This window comes from Rhinatrema bivittatum, chromosome 3 (genome assembly GCF_901001135.1).
Source record: "Rhinatrema bivittatum chromosome 3, aRhiBiv1.1, whole genome shotgun sequence".
NCBI lineage: Eukaryota > Metazoa > Chordata > Amphibia > Gymnophiona > Rhinatrematidae > Rhinatrema > Rhinatrema bivittatum.
The window spans coordinates 5,984,576-5,998,457 of NC_042617.1; the positions used below are offsets into that span (position 1 = coordinate 5,984,576).

Genomic DNA, 13,882 nt, shown 5'->3' on the forward strand with positions numbered 1-13,882 from the left:
TTTTGCGGAATCTGGATAAACTCCGTTGAAAGAAGTACTCTAGCTGTCTTGGCTCTGGACGGAGTTGCTCTGGCTCCGTCGCCGGAAGAGTGGTTTGTGTGTTGTGCTCACACAGGAGGCAGGGGATAGTTAATGATTATAACACCACACACTCGTGGTGCGGAGACACCTACGAATTTATATGAAACTTTCCTCCAATTCCTTCATATTATAAATACACCATATTTAAACTAAAAGTAAATTTAAATATTATCCATACAGAGTAGGTGTCATCAAATTTTTTTCATAAATAATTTTTCAAAAAAAAACTTAAATTGTTTCTTATTAAAAAAAGATAATTTTCAATACTCCAGCGTTTGAGCTAGCGCTCTTGATTTTTGGTATTATATTTATTATCGCTGTAGCAGTGGCATATTGATTTTTTTTGGTTTGTCACAGCATCTATTATGAGGCAGGAGGGTAACCATATCTTCTCAGGATATAGGAAAATTAGTTTCTTACCTGATAATTTTCGTTCCTGTAGTACCACGGATCAGTCCAGACACCTGGGTTGTGACTGCACCAGCAGATGGAGACAGAGCAAGACCTGTCGGGCTCCCCTACATATAGTAAGGCGCCACCCACAGCCCCTCAGTCTAACGTAATGTCAAAGCAAAATTGAACAACCAGACTATCTAGCTAGACCACCCCAAACCAGGGCCGATTCAAAAAACCCCCAGCTGGAACAGAACTCCCAGAACCAGAGGAAAACATAATACAACCAATTTCAACAATTGAATCCAACCGAGCGGACTCTCCGTTACTTCAGAATAAACAGCACAGACAACACAGACTACTCGGGCGGGCTCCTGGACTGATCCGTGGTACTACAGGAACGAAAATTATCAGGTAAGAAACTAATTTTCCTTTCCCTGTACATACCCGGATCAGTCCAGACACCTGGGATGTACCAGAGCCAAATTACCGAGGTTGGGAGCCAGAGAGTCCCGCTCGGAGTACTCTCTCTCCGAAACCCCCAAATTCTGAGGCCTGTACATCCTGCTGATAATGCCTAGTAAAAGTGTGCAACGACTTCCAAGTCGCCGCCCTGCAAATTTCCTGAGGTGACACCTGAGAGGATTCCGCCCACGAAGCGGCGTGTGACCATGTCGAGTGAGCCCGAAGGCCCCCAGGAACAGACTTGCCCCGCAGAATATATGCCGAAGCAATGGCCTCCTTGAGCCAACGCGCAATCGTGGCCCAAGAAGCTGCCCCACCCCTCTTTGGGCCGGAACACAAAACAAAGAGGTGGTCTGAGACACGGAAAGGGTTCGTTACCTCCAGGTAACGGAGGAGAACCCTGCGGACATCGAGTTTCCGCAAATCTTTTGCCCCAGTTTCCGATCGCTCCCCTTCCGGAAGAGCAGGAAGCTCAATCGACTGGTTCAGATGAAACGCCGACACCACCTTCGGCAGAAAGGAAGGAACCGTCCTTAAAGATACACCTGAATCCGAGATCCGTAAGAACGGCTCCCTACAAGACAGAGCCTGCAACTCCAAAACTTGTCTTGCCGACGCGATCGCGACGAGAAAGACCGTCTTTAGAGTAAGATCCTTTAGCGTTGTCCGCTTTATCGGCTCAAAAGGCGACGCGCACAAAGCGGAAAGTACCCAATTGAGATTCCAGGACGGACAAGGATGACGTAATGGAGGACGTAAATGCTTAGCCCCCCGAAGAAAACGCGCTACATCCGGGTGAAGTGCCAGAGACACCCCTTGCACCTTTCCCCTGAGACAACCAAGTGCCGCTACCTGGACCCTAAGGGTACTACAAGAGAGACCTTTCGAAAGCCCCGCCTGAAGAAAAGCGCGGACATCGGACACGGACGGTAACACGGGATTCACCCCACGAATTCTACACCAGTCCTCAAACACCGCCCAAACCCGAACGTAGGCTAAGGACGTAGATCGTTTCCTAGAACTCAACAAGGTGGCTACCACCGCATCCGAATACCCCTTTATTCTTCAAGCATTTCCTCTCAAAAGCCATGCTGCGAGACAGAAGTGATCCGTGTCCTCCAAACAGACGGGTCCTTGACATAGGAGAGCCGCGGACCCGTGAAAACGAAGGGGAGGTTCCACTGCCAACTGGAGTAGATCCGCGAACCAAGGCCGCCGTGGCCACCAGAATCACATCCGACGAATGCAGCTCTATCCGCTGAAGGACCTTGCCTATCAGGGGCCAAGGAGGGAACACATACAGTAACACGTCTGTGGGCCAGGGAAGCACCAGCGCATCGACGCCTTCGGCCCCTCGCTCTCTCCGTCGGCTGTAGAACCGTGGAGCCTTGGCGTTCTGAGCGGTGGCCATCAGGTCCATGTGTGGCGGTCCCCACCTTTTGCAGATGAGTTGATAAGCGACCTCCGCCAGTTCCCATTCTCCTGGGTCCAGCTGATGGCGACTGAGGAAGTCCGCTTGGACATTGTCGACTCCGGCGATGTGGGACGCCGCGATGTTGCTGAGATTCCGTTCCGCCCAGCGCATTAAGCGCTGCGCCTCCTCCGCTACTAGCTGGCTCCTCGTACCGCCTTGGCGATTGATGTACGCCACGGTAGTTGCATTGTCCGACAACACTCTGACCGCTTTCCCCCGAATCAGCGGGAGGAAGGATTTCAGCGCTAGTGTTACCGCCCTGGTTTCCAAGCGATTGATGGACCACTGTGACTGAGCCCTGGACCACTGTCCCTGCACCGAGCACCCCAGACAGACCGCTCCCCAGCCAGAGAGACTGGCGTCTTTCGTGACTACTGTCCAATTGGGCATGAGCAGGGATACTCCGCACGTCAGATGGTCGGAATTGAGCCACCACTGAAGACTGGACCTCGCCTGGTCCGTGAGTGGGAGCGGGAGGTGAAATTCTTCCGACGCCGGCCGCCATCGGGAGAGCAATGCTGATTGCAAAGGACGTAGATGAACGAAAGCCCAGAGAACCAAAGCGAGCGTTGATGCCATAGAGTGAAGGCATTTTTTTGCTATACCTCGGTATATAAAAAACTCCTACATAAAATAAAATAAATAAATAGAGCCTAACACCATCAGATAATCGCACACCTGAGGACTCCGTAGGGACAATAAACGTCTCACTTGACTCTGAAGCTTGCACACACGCTCCTTGGAAAGAGACACCTTGCCCTGCTCCGTGTCGAACAGCGCTCCCAGATACTTCAAGGACTGGGTGGGGTCCAACAGACTCTTGGCGAGAATGACCACCCATCCGAGGGAGCGCAAGAGCTGTAGGACTCTGTCGACAGCCTGTCGGCATTGTATTTTGGACTTGGCCTGAATGAGCCAATCGTCCAAGTAGGGATGTACCAGGAACCCCTCCCTCCGGAGCTGGGCTGCCACCACTACCATCACCTTGGTAAAAGTGCGCGGAGCGGTGGCTAGACCGAAGGGGAGAGCTCTGAACTGATAGTGTCTGCCCAGAATGCAAAACCTGAGGAACCTCTGATAGTACGGCTGAATGCCGATGTGAAGGTACGCTTCCGTGAGGTCCAACGACGCCAGGAATTCGCCTGGTCGAACCGAGGCTACCACCGACCGAATCGTCTCCATTTTGAAGCATGGAATGCGAAGACACCTGTTGACCCCTTTCAAGTCCAAAATGGGTCTGAACGTGCCCTCCCTTCTTTGGCACGATGAAGTAAATGGAGTACCGGCCCTTTCGTTGTTGCCCCGGGGGCACGGGCGTTATCGCGCCCAGGTCTTCCAGCCGTCGAAGCGTGTCCCTGACCGCTACACGCTTGACTTGACCCTTGCAAGGTGACACGAGAAACTTGTCTGCCGGAATCCGTGCAAAATCTAAAGCGTAACCTTGGCTTATCATGCTGAGGACCCATTGGTCCGATGTTATTTTGGTCCATTCCTCGGAAAAAAGCGCCAACCTGGCTCCTACGTTTGGCACGACCGACGGGACCTGCCGCGAGGAATGGACCATCCGTGTTTCATTGGGAAGCCTTAGACCCCGTTCCCGACGAGGGTCCACCTTGCCTCCCAAACTTTTTCCCCTGAAAGGACTGAGGCCACGAGGACGACCTGGAGGAGCCTGAACGGTAAGAGGAACCTGACGATCACTGCGGCCGCGACCTTCTACTCCCCCGAAAATGGGACTTATTGGTGAAAGAAGTCCGAGCCCTGGGCCTGTCCTCCGGCAGCTTGAAAGCCTTGTTTTCTCCGAGCGACTGCATCAAGTCATCCAGCTGTTTACCGAACAACAACTTCCCTTTAAATGGAAGCAAGCCAAGGTGAGCCTTAGAGGACCCATCCGCCGCCCAATTGCGGAGCCAGAGGAGACGGCGCGCGGAAACCGCTGAAACCATGGCTCTGGCCGACGTCCGCAGCAGGTCATACAGAGCATCCGCGCTGTAAGCGATCACCGCCTCCAGGTGGTCCGCCTGCGCAGATTCCTCTTCCGAGAGACCTGCATTGGCCTGGAGCACCTGAGCCCAGCGCAAACCTGCCCGCAGGGCAAAGTTACTACAAATAGCCGCGCGGACCCCCAGAGCCAAAACCTCAAAAACCTTCTTAAGTTGTAGCTCCAGTTTCCTATCCTGAATATCCTTGAGTGCCGTGGCCCCTGTGTCTGGGATCGTGGACCTCTTCGTGACTGCCGACACCGCTGCGTCCACTCTGGGAAGGTGAAGGAGTTCCAGCGCGTCCTCCGGCAGTGGATACAGCTTATCCATAGCCTTACTCACTTTCAGGCCCAACTCCGGGGTATCCCATTCCCGGAATAGAATGTCCGACGCCGAGAAGTGGAACGGGAAAGCCATTGTCGGACCCGTAAGGCCCAACAACACCGGGTCCATTTTGGCCCCCGGCCGGGACTCCACCGGTGGAGCATCCACACCAAGCTCCCGAAGGATGGCCGGAATAAGCGGCGCTAGTTCTTCCTTCCGGAACAAGCGTACCACCTTTGGGTCATCACCATCCATCGTCGGCGTTCCCTTGCCGGTACCAGGGTGGACAGGCTCCTCTTCCTCCGGCCCCCCCCAGGGGCCCTACGGACAGATCCGCCTCCTCAGATGATGTGGAATCGGTGTCAGTGTCCTGCGGGATACCCCGCAAAGGGCGCTTCTCCCTAGGTGGGTCCGAGGGTCTCCGGGACCTATCTCTAGCTTTCCTCTTCCGGGGTTCCGACCGACCATCCGAACCCCCCGTAGCCAACGCCCTCCCTGCCTTCCTTCTGGATTTTTTATACTTCAACACCTTACGTAGAAGAAGCACGAAATCCGAGGAAAAGGAGGCCTCCGAAGATGCCTCCTCTAGACTATGGTCCGCCGGCGAAACAGCCCCCCCCGGGGCGTCCCCCCCCGGGGGGCCACTGCTGTGGGGAAAGCGCGGGAGGCATGCCGCCATCACCAGCGGCCTACCACGTGGCCTCCCTAACTGCATCCAAAATGGCCACCGCTCCCGCGCTGAGCGGTAACGGCTCAGCACTGCCTTCCTCGTTCTGCCCGGCAGCGATCGCACCGGCCGAGACCGGCACCCCCCCCCCGACCGACCTTGGATGGCCCCTCGCCGCCCGAAACACAATTAGAACAGATGTCATCGCGCGCGCGCTCGGCAAGAAGATCCCCTCGGCATCCGCCGCCCTGCCGACGCGCCAAAAGCAGAATAATTAAAATTAAAGTTTAAATTTTAAAGGCCCCGAACGGCGAAAAGGACGACGACAAGCACGGAGAGCCGGCGAGGCTAAGAAGAAAAACACACAATACTTTTTTTTTTTTTCTACTTGCCGCTGCTGTCCCTGGTCCTGATCCTTCTGCTCCAGCGGGGGTGAGTGAACCGGGCTCCCCGGTGTCACCCCCGACGCTGCTACCAGAGAAAGGCCGGGTCCTCGACCCTTAGCAGCGGCCTCAACCAGGGGGGGATGGTCCCCTCAGAACCTTCCAACCCCCCTGGGAGGCTCCCAGGACGAGGGAAGTCTTTCTTTTTTTTTCTTCTCTTCTTCTTGTCTTCTTTGTTTTGGTTTTTTTTTAAACCATCACCAAAACCAATATCCCTGACTAACTAACACAGCTACCCAGGGACCCCAGAGGCTGTGGGTGAACCTGCCCCATCTGCTGGAGACAGAGTAAGACTGAGGGGCTGTGGGTGGCGCCTTACTATATGTAGGGGAGCCCGACAGGTCTTGCTCTGTCTCCATCTGCTGGTGCGGAGTCACAACCCAGGTGTCTGGACTGATCCGTGTACGTACAGGAAACAGAGGTGAATTCGTGGCAGACATCTGGATTCTTGGAGACTGTTGTGATTCTCGAGAATACACAGAGGATGAGCTCTACTCACCGCAGAAATGTTCTGAGGGCTTCATGACCATGGCCAATATGTCCCCACTCCTAGCATCGTATATTAGAGATCGATGCCAAGGCTTCTTGGCCTTTGCTTGATGCTTGGCATCAGAACTCCTTGATGCTGAAACCAAAGAGGTTGAACCCTTTTGCCTTCTTTGGGTGGGAGGAGACAAATGACTGTTAAGAACATAAGAAATTGCCATGTTGGGTCAGACCAAGGGTCCATCAAGCCCAGCATCCTGTTTCCAACAGAGGCCAATCCAGGCCACAAGAACCTGGCAATTACTGTTCTCTCCCTAGTCCTTCCTGGTGCTCAATGTTGAGTGGTTTCAATGCCCTCCTGATGCTGATGTACTGCCAGTGTCTGATGTAACTCCTGGGTCCATCGATGTCAATACTGATGAGTTAGACTTACGGTTCTCAAAATGCTTTTCCATGAGGTCAAGCCAGGACCTACGACTCCTAAGGGTCATGGTCATACAAAGTCGAAAACCCTGGACATCATGCATTGCTCCCAGTCATTTATTATGAGGCTCCATGATAGACATGACCTTGTTGCACAAGGGACATCTTTGAAAGCCACTGGCAGTCATTTGGGGAACTGGACAGAAAAGCAAAGCAGCAAAATCTACGAGCAATAAGCAGTCAATGCCAGTGCACCAGAAGAATGCAAAAATGAATGGAAACATACAAAAACTGACTGAAAAGCATACCTAAGGATTATAAGAGGAAAGAATACTAAAGGATGCAAGGACAGCAAAAAAGTAAAGGTCTGTGGAAAAGATGAGATTAAATGGGCCCCTGTGTGGATTACGAGGCTGCATGGCAATCTACAGGTGCCCAATGCAGCATGCTCAAAGTCCTAGAAAATTGGAGATAAAATTGCCATTCCAGGCTCCCTCAGAGAATACAGAAAAACTAACTTAGGAGTGAGTATGCAGCACATCTTTAAGTAGGAGATCTTGCATGCTCATTAATCCAGGAGAGTGGAGTACACTGGAGGGAGATGCAAAATAGTTATCTTGGATCAGGAGCAATATCCTACAGAAGTCACACCTTACGGCTGGCAGCTGGGATACATCCTTGGCAGTGTGGACAGAATTAACTGGACAAACTGGATGTGTTCCTGATGCTATTTTTCTGCCATCTTCCACTGTGTTCTGACGACAGAATCATAGCGAGCATACAACATGTAAGAGACAGTGTGCATGCTATTATTGCCAGAGCCCCAGAGAGTATGTGGTGCATGCAGTACCAGAGATATGGAGCTTCTGACACAGGCACTACCACTATCATAGGGCAGGGCACGTGGTATATGTGATGTCGCCCACAAAGCCATGAGAGCCATGCAACGTATGCACACAAAACACCTAGAGTTAGTAAGCCAGCTAGAACACAGTCACTGCCAGAGACACACTCTCTCTGGCTAACACATCTTGTGTCAGAAAGCTGCATGGGAAATGGAGCATGTCTCCTGGCAGTTTGCTGAAGGTGTTATGAAAGGCAGGCTGATGGGTACTGAGATGTCATACCAGAGACCAGAAGCAGAGGAAACAGAATCAGAAACCAAAGCCACTTACTGCACTTGCTCCGAGTCCATCCAGGCCTCCTGTGAAGAGAAGGAAGACAGTTGTCATTACTACGTCTTACGTCGCTGAATGAGAGAGGAAGGTGGAAGCCCCCACACAGAAGCAGCTGTGACAGTGAAAGAAAGGAAGGCCAGAAGCAGAAGCAGAACTCTCCAGTGACCTCAGCAACGATACCTGAAAGAAAGGACCCTAACTGTGACTGTCACAAAGCCCTATGCTGACTGTCAGGTGCCACAGCATAACGGATATGCTCTATGTATAGCAGAACTGCTTACATGTAACAGGTGTTCTCCAAGGACAGCAGGATGATGTTAGTCTTCACACACGGGTGAATCCCTAGCTACAGGCTGCTCCCCAACACAACAAGGAACCAACAGACACCTAACAGGTGCCAACGGGCACAACACCACCAGTACTGTTGGTAACAGAGGGGGAGACAGCCTGAACCCAAACAATGGGCCCTAGGTTGGGAGAGTTGTGTCTACACCTCAAACAGGTTTCCTGAGGACACACTGGACAAACCTACTATCACGTCGGCCATTCCTATCCAGGCAGTAGTGAGATGCGAATGTGTGGCGAGAACTCCATGTCGCAGCCTTGCAGATCTCCTCCACAGGAACTGCTCCCAAGTGGGCCACCGACGCTGCCATAGCTCTGAGAGAATGAGCCTTGACAGGACTCAAGATGCAGTGCCACCTGGGCATAACAGAAGGAGATGCAATCTGCTAGCCAATTGGTTAGTGTCTGTTTGCAACGGCAATGCCCAACCTATTCTCATCAAAAGAAACAAGAAGTTGGGTGGACTGTCTATGGGCTTCCGTTCCCTCCAGATAGAAGGCTAAGGCTCGCTAGCAGACCAAACTGTACAGTGTTTGTTTGCCTTGGTGCGCGTGAGGCTTGGGAAAGAATTTCGGCAGGACGATTGTCTGGTTAAGATGGAAATCCATCACCACCTTAGGCAGGAACTAAGGGTGCGTAAGCAAGACCACCCCTGTCATGATAGAATTTTATATAAGGTGGATAAGTTACTAAGGCCTGGAACTCGCTGACCCTGCGCACTGAAGTGACCGCCACCAAGAATATGACCTTCCAAGTCAGATACTTCAAATTACAGGTGCGCAGTGGCTCAAAAGGAGCTTTCAACAGCTGGGCTAAAACCATGCTGAGATCCCAAGACACAGAGGGAGGCTTCAACTGAAGCAGGCTCCACATGAAATGTACAGCTATAAGCTGTACAGAGATGGGCGTACTATCTACACCATGGTGGTAAGCATCAATTGCACTAAGATGAACCCTAACGCAGGCGGTCTTTAAGCCGGCCTCCAATAGGCGTAGAAAATCATCAAGCAGTTTTTGTGGGGAGCAGGAGAACAAATCTAGAGCCTTCTGCTCATACCACACGGAAAACCTCCTCCACTTCAGTCCATAGGACTTTCTAGTGGAAGGCTTTCTAGAAGCCACCAGGACCCAAGACATATCTTCCAAAAGATCGAGCAGCTGCAGAATTAACCTCTCAACATCTAGGCTGTTAACCGCAGCCTGCCCTGATCCTGCGTGATGAGATCTGGGGAAGTCACCAGGCTAATCGGTCTCCAGATGGAGAACGCCTGAAGGAGTGGAAACCAAACCTGTCTCAGCCAATGAAGGGCTATGAGAATCACAGTCCCTCTGTCTTCGCAAAGCTTCAAGAGAGTCTTTGCCACTGAGGGAATCGAAGGATATGCATACAGAAGCCCTGTGCCCCAATGACGGACATGGGTATCTGAGGCTGGTTTGCAATCTGTCCTGTGCAAAGAGTAGAACTGAGGTGCCTTCCTTTTGCAGGGGGATGTGAACATATCTATGTCCTGGCTCCTTCAGTGGTAAAATATCCGATTTGCTACCTCCTGGTCGAGGGACCACTTGTGGGGTTCTGAAGGCTCGACTCAGCCTGTCCGCTACCAATTTCTCCATCCCAGCCAGATACATGGCCCTGAGCACCATCCCATGAGACAGGGCCCACGACCAGATCTGGACTGCTTCCTGACACAAGAGGTACAATCCTGTGCCTCCCTGCTTGCTGACATACCACATTGCTACTTGTTGTCGGTCTAGATCAAGACAACTTTGTTGGACAGCCAAACTCAAAGCCCATAGTGCGTACCTGATCACCCAGAGCTCCAGGAAATTGATTTGACACAAACATTCCTGAGTGGACCATAAACCCTGGGTGCCGAGCCTACTCACATGAGCTTCCTACCACAGGGTAGACGCATCCATGATTAACACAATTTGAATGGTAAGACTCTGAAAGGAGATTCCCTGTTCCCGATTGGAAAGTACCTGCCACCAGGACAAGGAGTCCCAGAGGGACAGGATGACTTGGAAGCTCTGTGTGGCTTGCCGCCACTGAGACTTCACTGTCCATTGGGCTCTATGCATGTGTATCGTGCCAAGGGAGTAAAGATGGACGGTCATGTTTACTCCCTCAACATGTGCCAAGCAGATATCTGCTGGCTCTGTTGAACTTCTACCGCAATGGCCACTACTGTGCCAGCCTTTTGGCGTAGCAGAAAAGCCCTGGCCTGAGCAGTGTCTAGCAGGGCTCCGATGAAGTCCAAGTGAGGTGACGGACTGAGATGGGTCTTTGGGTAGTTGAGAACGAACCCTAGTGACTTCAACACCCGGATGGTCAAGCGCATGGACCTGGCTGCCCCTGCCTGAGATGTGCTCTTGACCAGCCAATCATTCAGAAAGAGAAAAACATGCACTCCCAGCCTGCAGAGGTGCGCTGCCACCATGGCAAGGCATTTTGCGAACACCTGTGGGGTGGACGTGAGCCCGAAATGCAACACCTGCTACTGGAAGTGCAGTTCCACCATTACAAAATGGAGATACTTCCTGTGACCATAGAAGACCTCGATATGGGTGTTTGCGTCCTGTAGGTCGATGGGGCATAGCCAGTCCCCTTGTTGCAAAAGAGGAATCAAGGTGCCCAGGGAAACCATCTTGAACTTTTCTTTTTTTAGAAATGTGTTCAAGGCCCTCAGGTCTAGGATGGGACAAAGTCCTCCTGTTCTCTTTAGAATCAGGAAGTACCTAGAGTAAAATCCCTGTCCTCTTTTCCATGGTGGAACGGGCTGGACCGCTCTGGCCATTAAGAGGGAGGAGAGCTCCGTTAGTAGTACTTCCAAATGTGCTACCAGCCCCCAATACGGGCACAGAGGGCAATTTGGTTGGACACCCAATAGATTTTAATTGGTACCCCTGATGGACGATGGACAGAACTCACTGGTCTGAGGTTACACTGGGCCACTGGTTCGCAAAGAACCGCATTCTGCCCCCGACTGGAGGGTCCATCGCCCTGGGTACAGGTGACTGGCTGATACTCCCTGCAGCCCAGCCAAAACCCTGTCCCCAGGTTTGACTAAGGAGCCAGCTGGGGCTTGGGAGTTCTTCGCTTACATGTTGAGGATGGGATCGAGGAGGCAGAGGCGAAAGGACTTCCTTGGCCCCTGCCTTGACAGCCTCCTGGAAGACGACAATGGGTCTGGAGCGCTGGCAGAGAGTTGTTGGAGGATCTCATGATGGTCCCAAAGTTGGGCCACTGCATCCCTCACCCTATCTCCAAAGAGATTGTCTCCTGTACACGACACATCAGTGAGTCATTCCTGTACCTTTGGTTGGCTGAGGCCTGCAGCCATGCCATTCTGCGGGCGCTGATTCCCGCTGCAGACACTCTCGATGCAGTCTCAAAATCATCATAGGCCACACAGACCTTTTGTTTTCCACACTCCAAACCCTTGCACACCAGCAACTTTAGGTTGTCTTGTTGCTGTTGAGGCAGCTGCTCAGCCACCTCCTGCACCTGCTTCCAGATGTTTCGCAAGTACTGGCTCATGTAGAGTTGGTTGGCAGCAATACGGGCAAATATGCATGGCGCTTTGGAACACATTCCTCCCAAGAGAGTCCATCTCTCTGTGGTCCTTCCCCAGGTATGCTGAGTAGTGGATCTGAGAATGCCTGGCCCTCTTGAGGGTGGATTTGACCACCACTGACTGGTGGGGCAGCTGACGCTTATTGAATTTGACAGCCTTCTTGTGAGGTAAACCCTGTCCGCCTTCTTAGTGACAGGAGACACTGTGAGCAACTCCTAAAGGATCTCGTGTACTGGGATCACCACGATCTCCTTAGGAGCCTCCACAAATTGGAGGATCTCAAGCATTTTGTGCCTGGCATCCTCCTCCATCAACAGCTGGAACAGGATGGCCTCCTCACAAAACCTGCAAAGGTTAAGTCCTTAGGGGCAGACTTCTTTTGCTCCTCTGGAGGAGAAGGGTCTGAAGGGAGACCAGAGTCTTCGGAGGAAGCGGTAACGAAACAGAGAGAAAAAAATCGTGCAAATGAGTAAAAGAAGTTTTCCATTAGGCCAAAAAGCCACAATTTAAGAGTTCAATCAACCATGAGACTCACAGCTCTGCGGAAAAGAAGAGATTGAAGAGGGATCCCACAAGGACGCATGGTATAGGGCATGCTGGGCATGCTCAATGTGCCTAGTTAAAGTTTCTAGAAACTTTGACATAAGTTTTTTGCATCGGGCTCCATCTGATGTCACCCTTGTGCGAAGACTACCATCCTGCTTGTCCTTGGAGAATCAACCTTATCCCTTCTTCTTACTCTTACAGATGATGGGGAATAAAAAAAAAAAAGGACTACTACTCTAGAAGTCAGCATTCCCGAAAAGAAGGCAAGAAAAATCAATTTAAGACCAGTGTGGAAAGCAGTGTAAGAGACCTCTCTCCTCCTACCCCCTCTTATGTGATGACCTCCCTCCTCATCTCTCTCCTCTGATGCAGTACACAGAGACATCTGCCACATCCTCCATCTCCCCACCTTCTGTGATTACCTCCTCAAACCTCCCTCCCTTCCTCACGCTACTGAACTGTACAAAGCTCTCCCTCCATCCCCCTTCTGTGATGACTTCCTTACATCTCCCTCCTCCCCCCTTCTACAGTGCACAGAGACCTCGCTCCATCTCCCCCACTTCTGTGATTACCTCCTCACACTTCCCTCCATCCCCCCTCTTCTATGATTACCTCCTCACATCTGCCTCTATCTCCCCCTTTTTCTGCAATGCAAAGACCTCCTCACATCTCCCTCCATCTCTCCCTTCTTCTGCAATGTATAGAGACTTCCTGCCACATCCCTCCATCCTACGAGCCACAATGACCTCCCACCTCCTCCCCTGCTTCTATAGTGCAGACATCTCCTCACATCTCCCTCCATCTCTCCCTTCTTCTGCAATGTATAGAGACGTCCTGCCACATCCCTCCATCCTACGAGCCACAATGACCTCCCACCTCCTCCCCTGCTTCTATAGTGCAGAAATCTCCTCACATCTCCCTCACACCTTGGGTAAACTGTGTGTGACTGCTTTGGTATTCCAAGCTCCAACCTGAAACATACACCAGGTAAATACCACACACATTCGCTGCCGAAAGAAAATGGAACAAAACAGGTCAACATGTTTTCCTGAGCAGATCAAACTGGACAATAAGAAAGTGACTGCCTAACAATATGGGTTAATCATTAGACACCGCCAACAGCAGCAAAGCAAAGCAATGGACTTAGACTTGCAGAAGTACGAGCATAGTTAAAGCAGCCTGAAGACAGAACAGCGAGGAGCCCTGAGACACAACTGCACCAGTCAATCCACAACAGTAAGATTTCACCAGTCCTGTCCTCCTACTGTCTAATGGACAACAATCCCACCCTCACATGCTACTTCTGTCTAATGATAAACCTCTCCCTTACGTCCTCACGTGCCCCTATGCTTTAACTATTAATTGATGCTACCTGCTGGGTGCTGTTTATTGCTCAGGAAAGGCATTTTAGGGAAAAGGTTAAGAATCTGGACAGGGTTATTGGTCCGGAGAGAGAAGCTAGCATAACATTCTCCCTTTCATGGCCTACACCCTTTA

At 51.6% G+C, this 13,882-nt stretch overlaps 1 protein-coding gene across 8 annotated transcripts in view; it reads right to left on the reverse strand.

Annotated features, from left to right (window-relative positions):
- TJAP1 (tight junction associated protein 1) overlaps nt 1-13,882 on the reverse strand; it is a 248,742-nt gene that overhangs the window by 96,196 nt on the left and 138,664 nt on the right. For all 8 annotated transcript variants that reach the window (XM_029592852.1, XM_029592844.1, XM_029592846.1 and 5 more), the window contains exon 5: nt 7,914-7,942. In XM_029592852.1, coding sequence (XP_029448712.1) covers nt 7,914-7,942 — 29 coding nt within the window. The remainder of the gene's footprint in view (nt 1-7,913; nt 7,943-13,882) is intronic.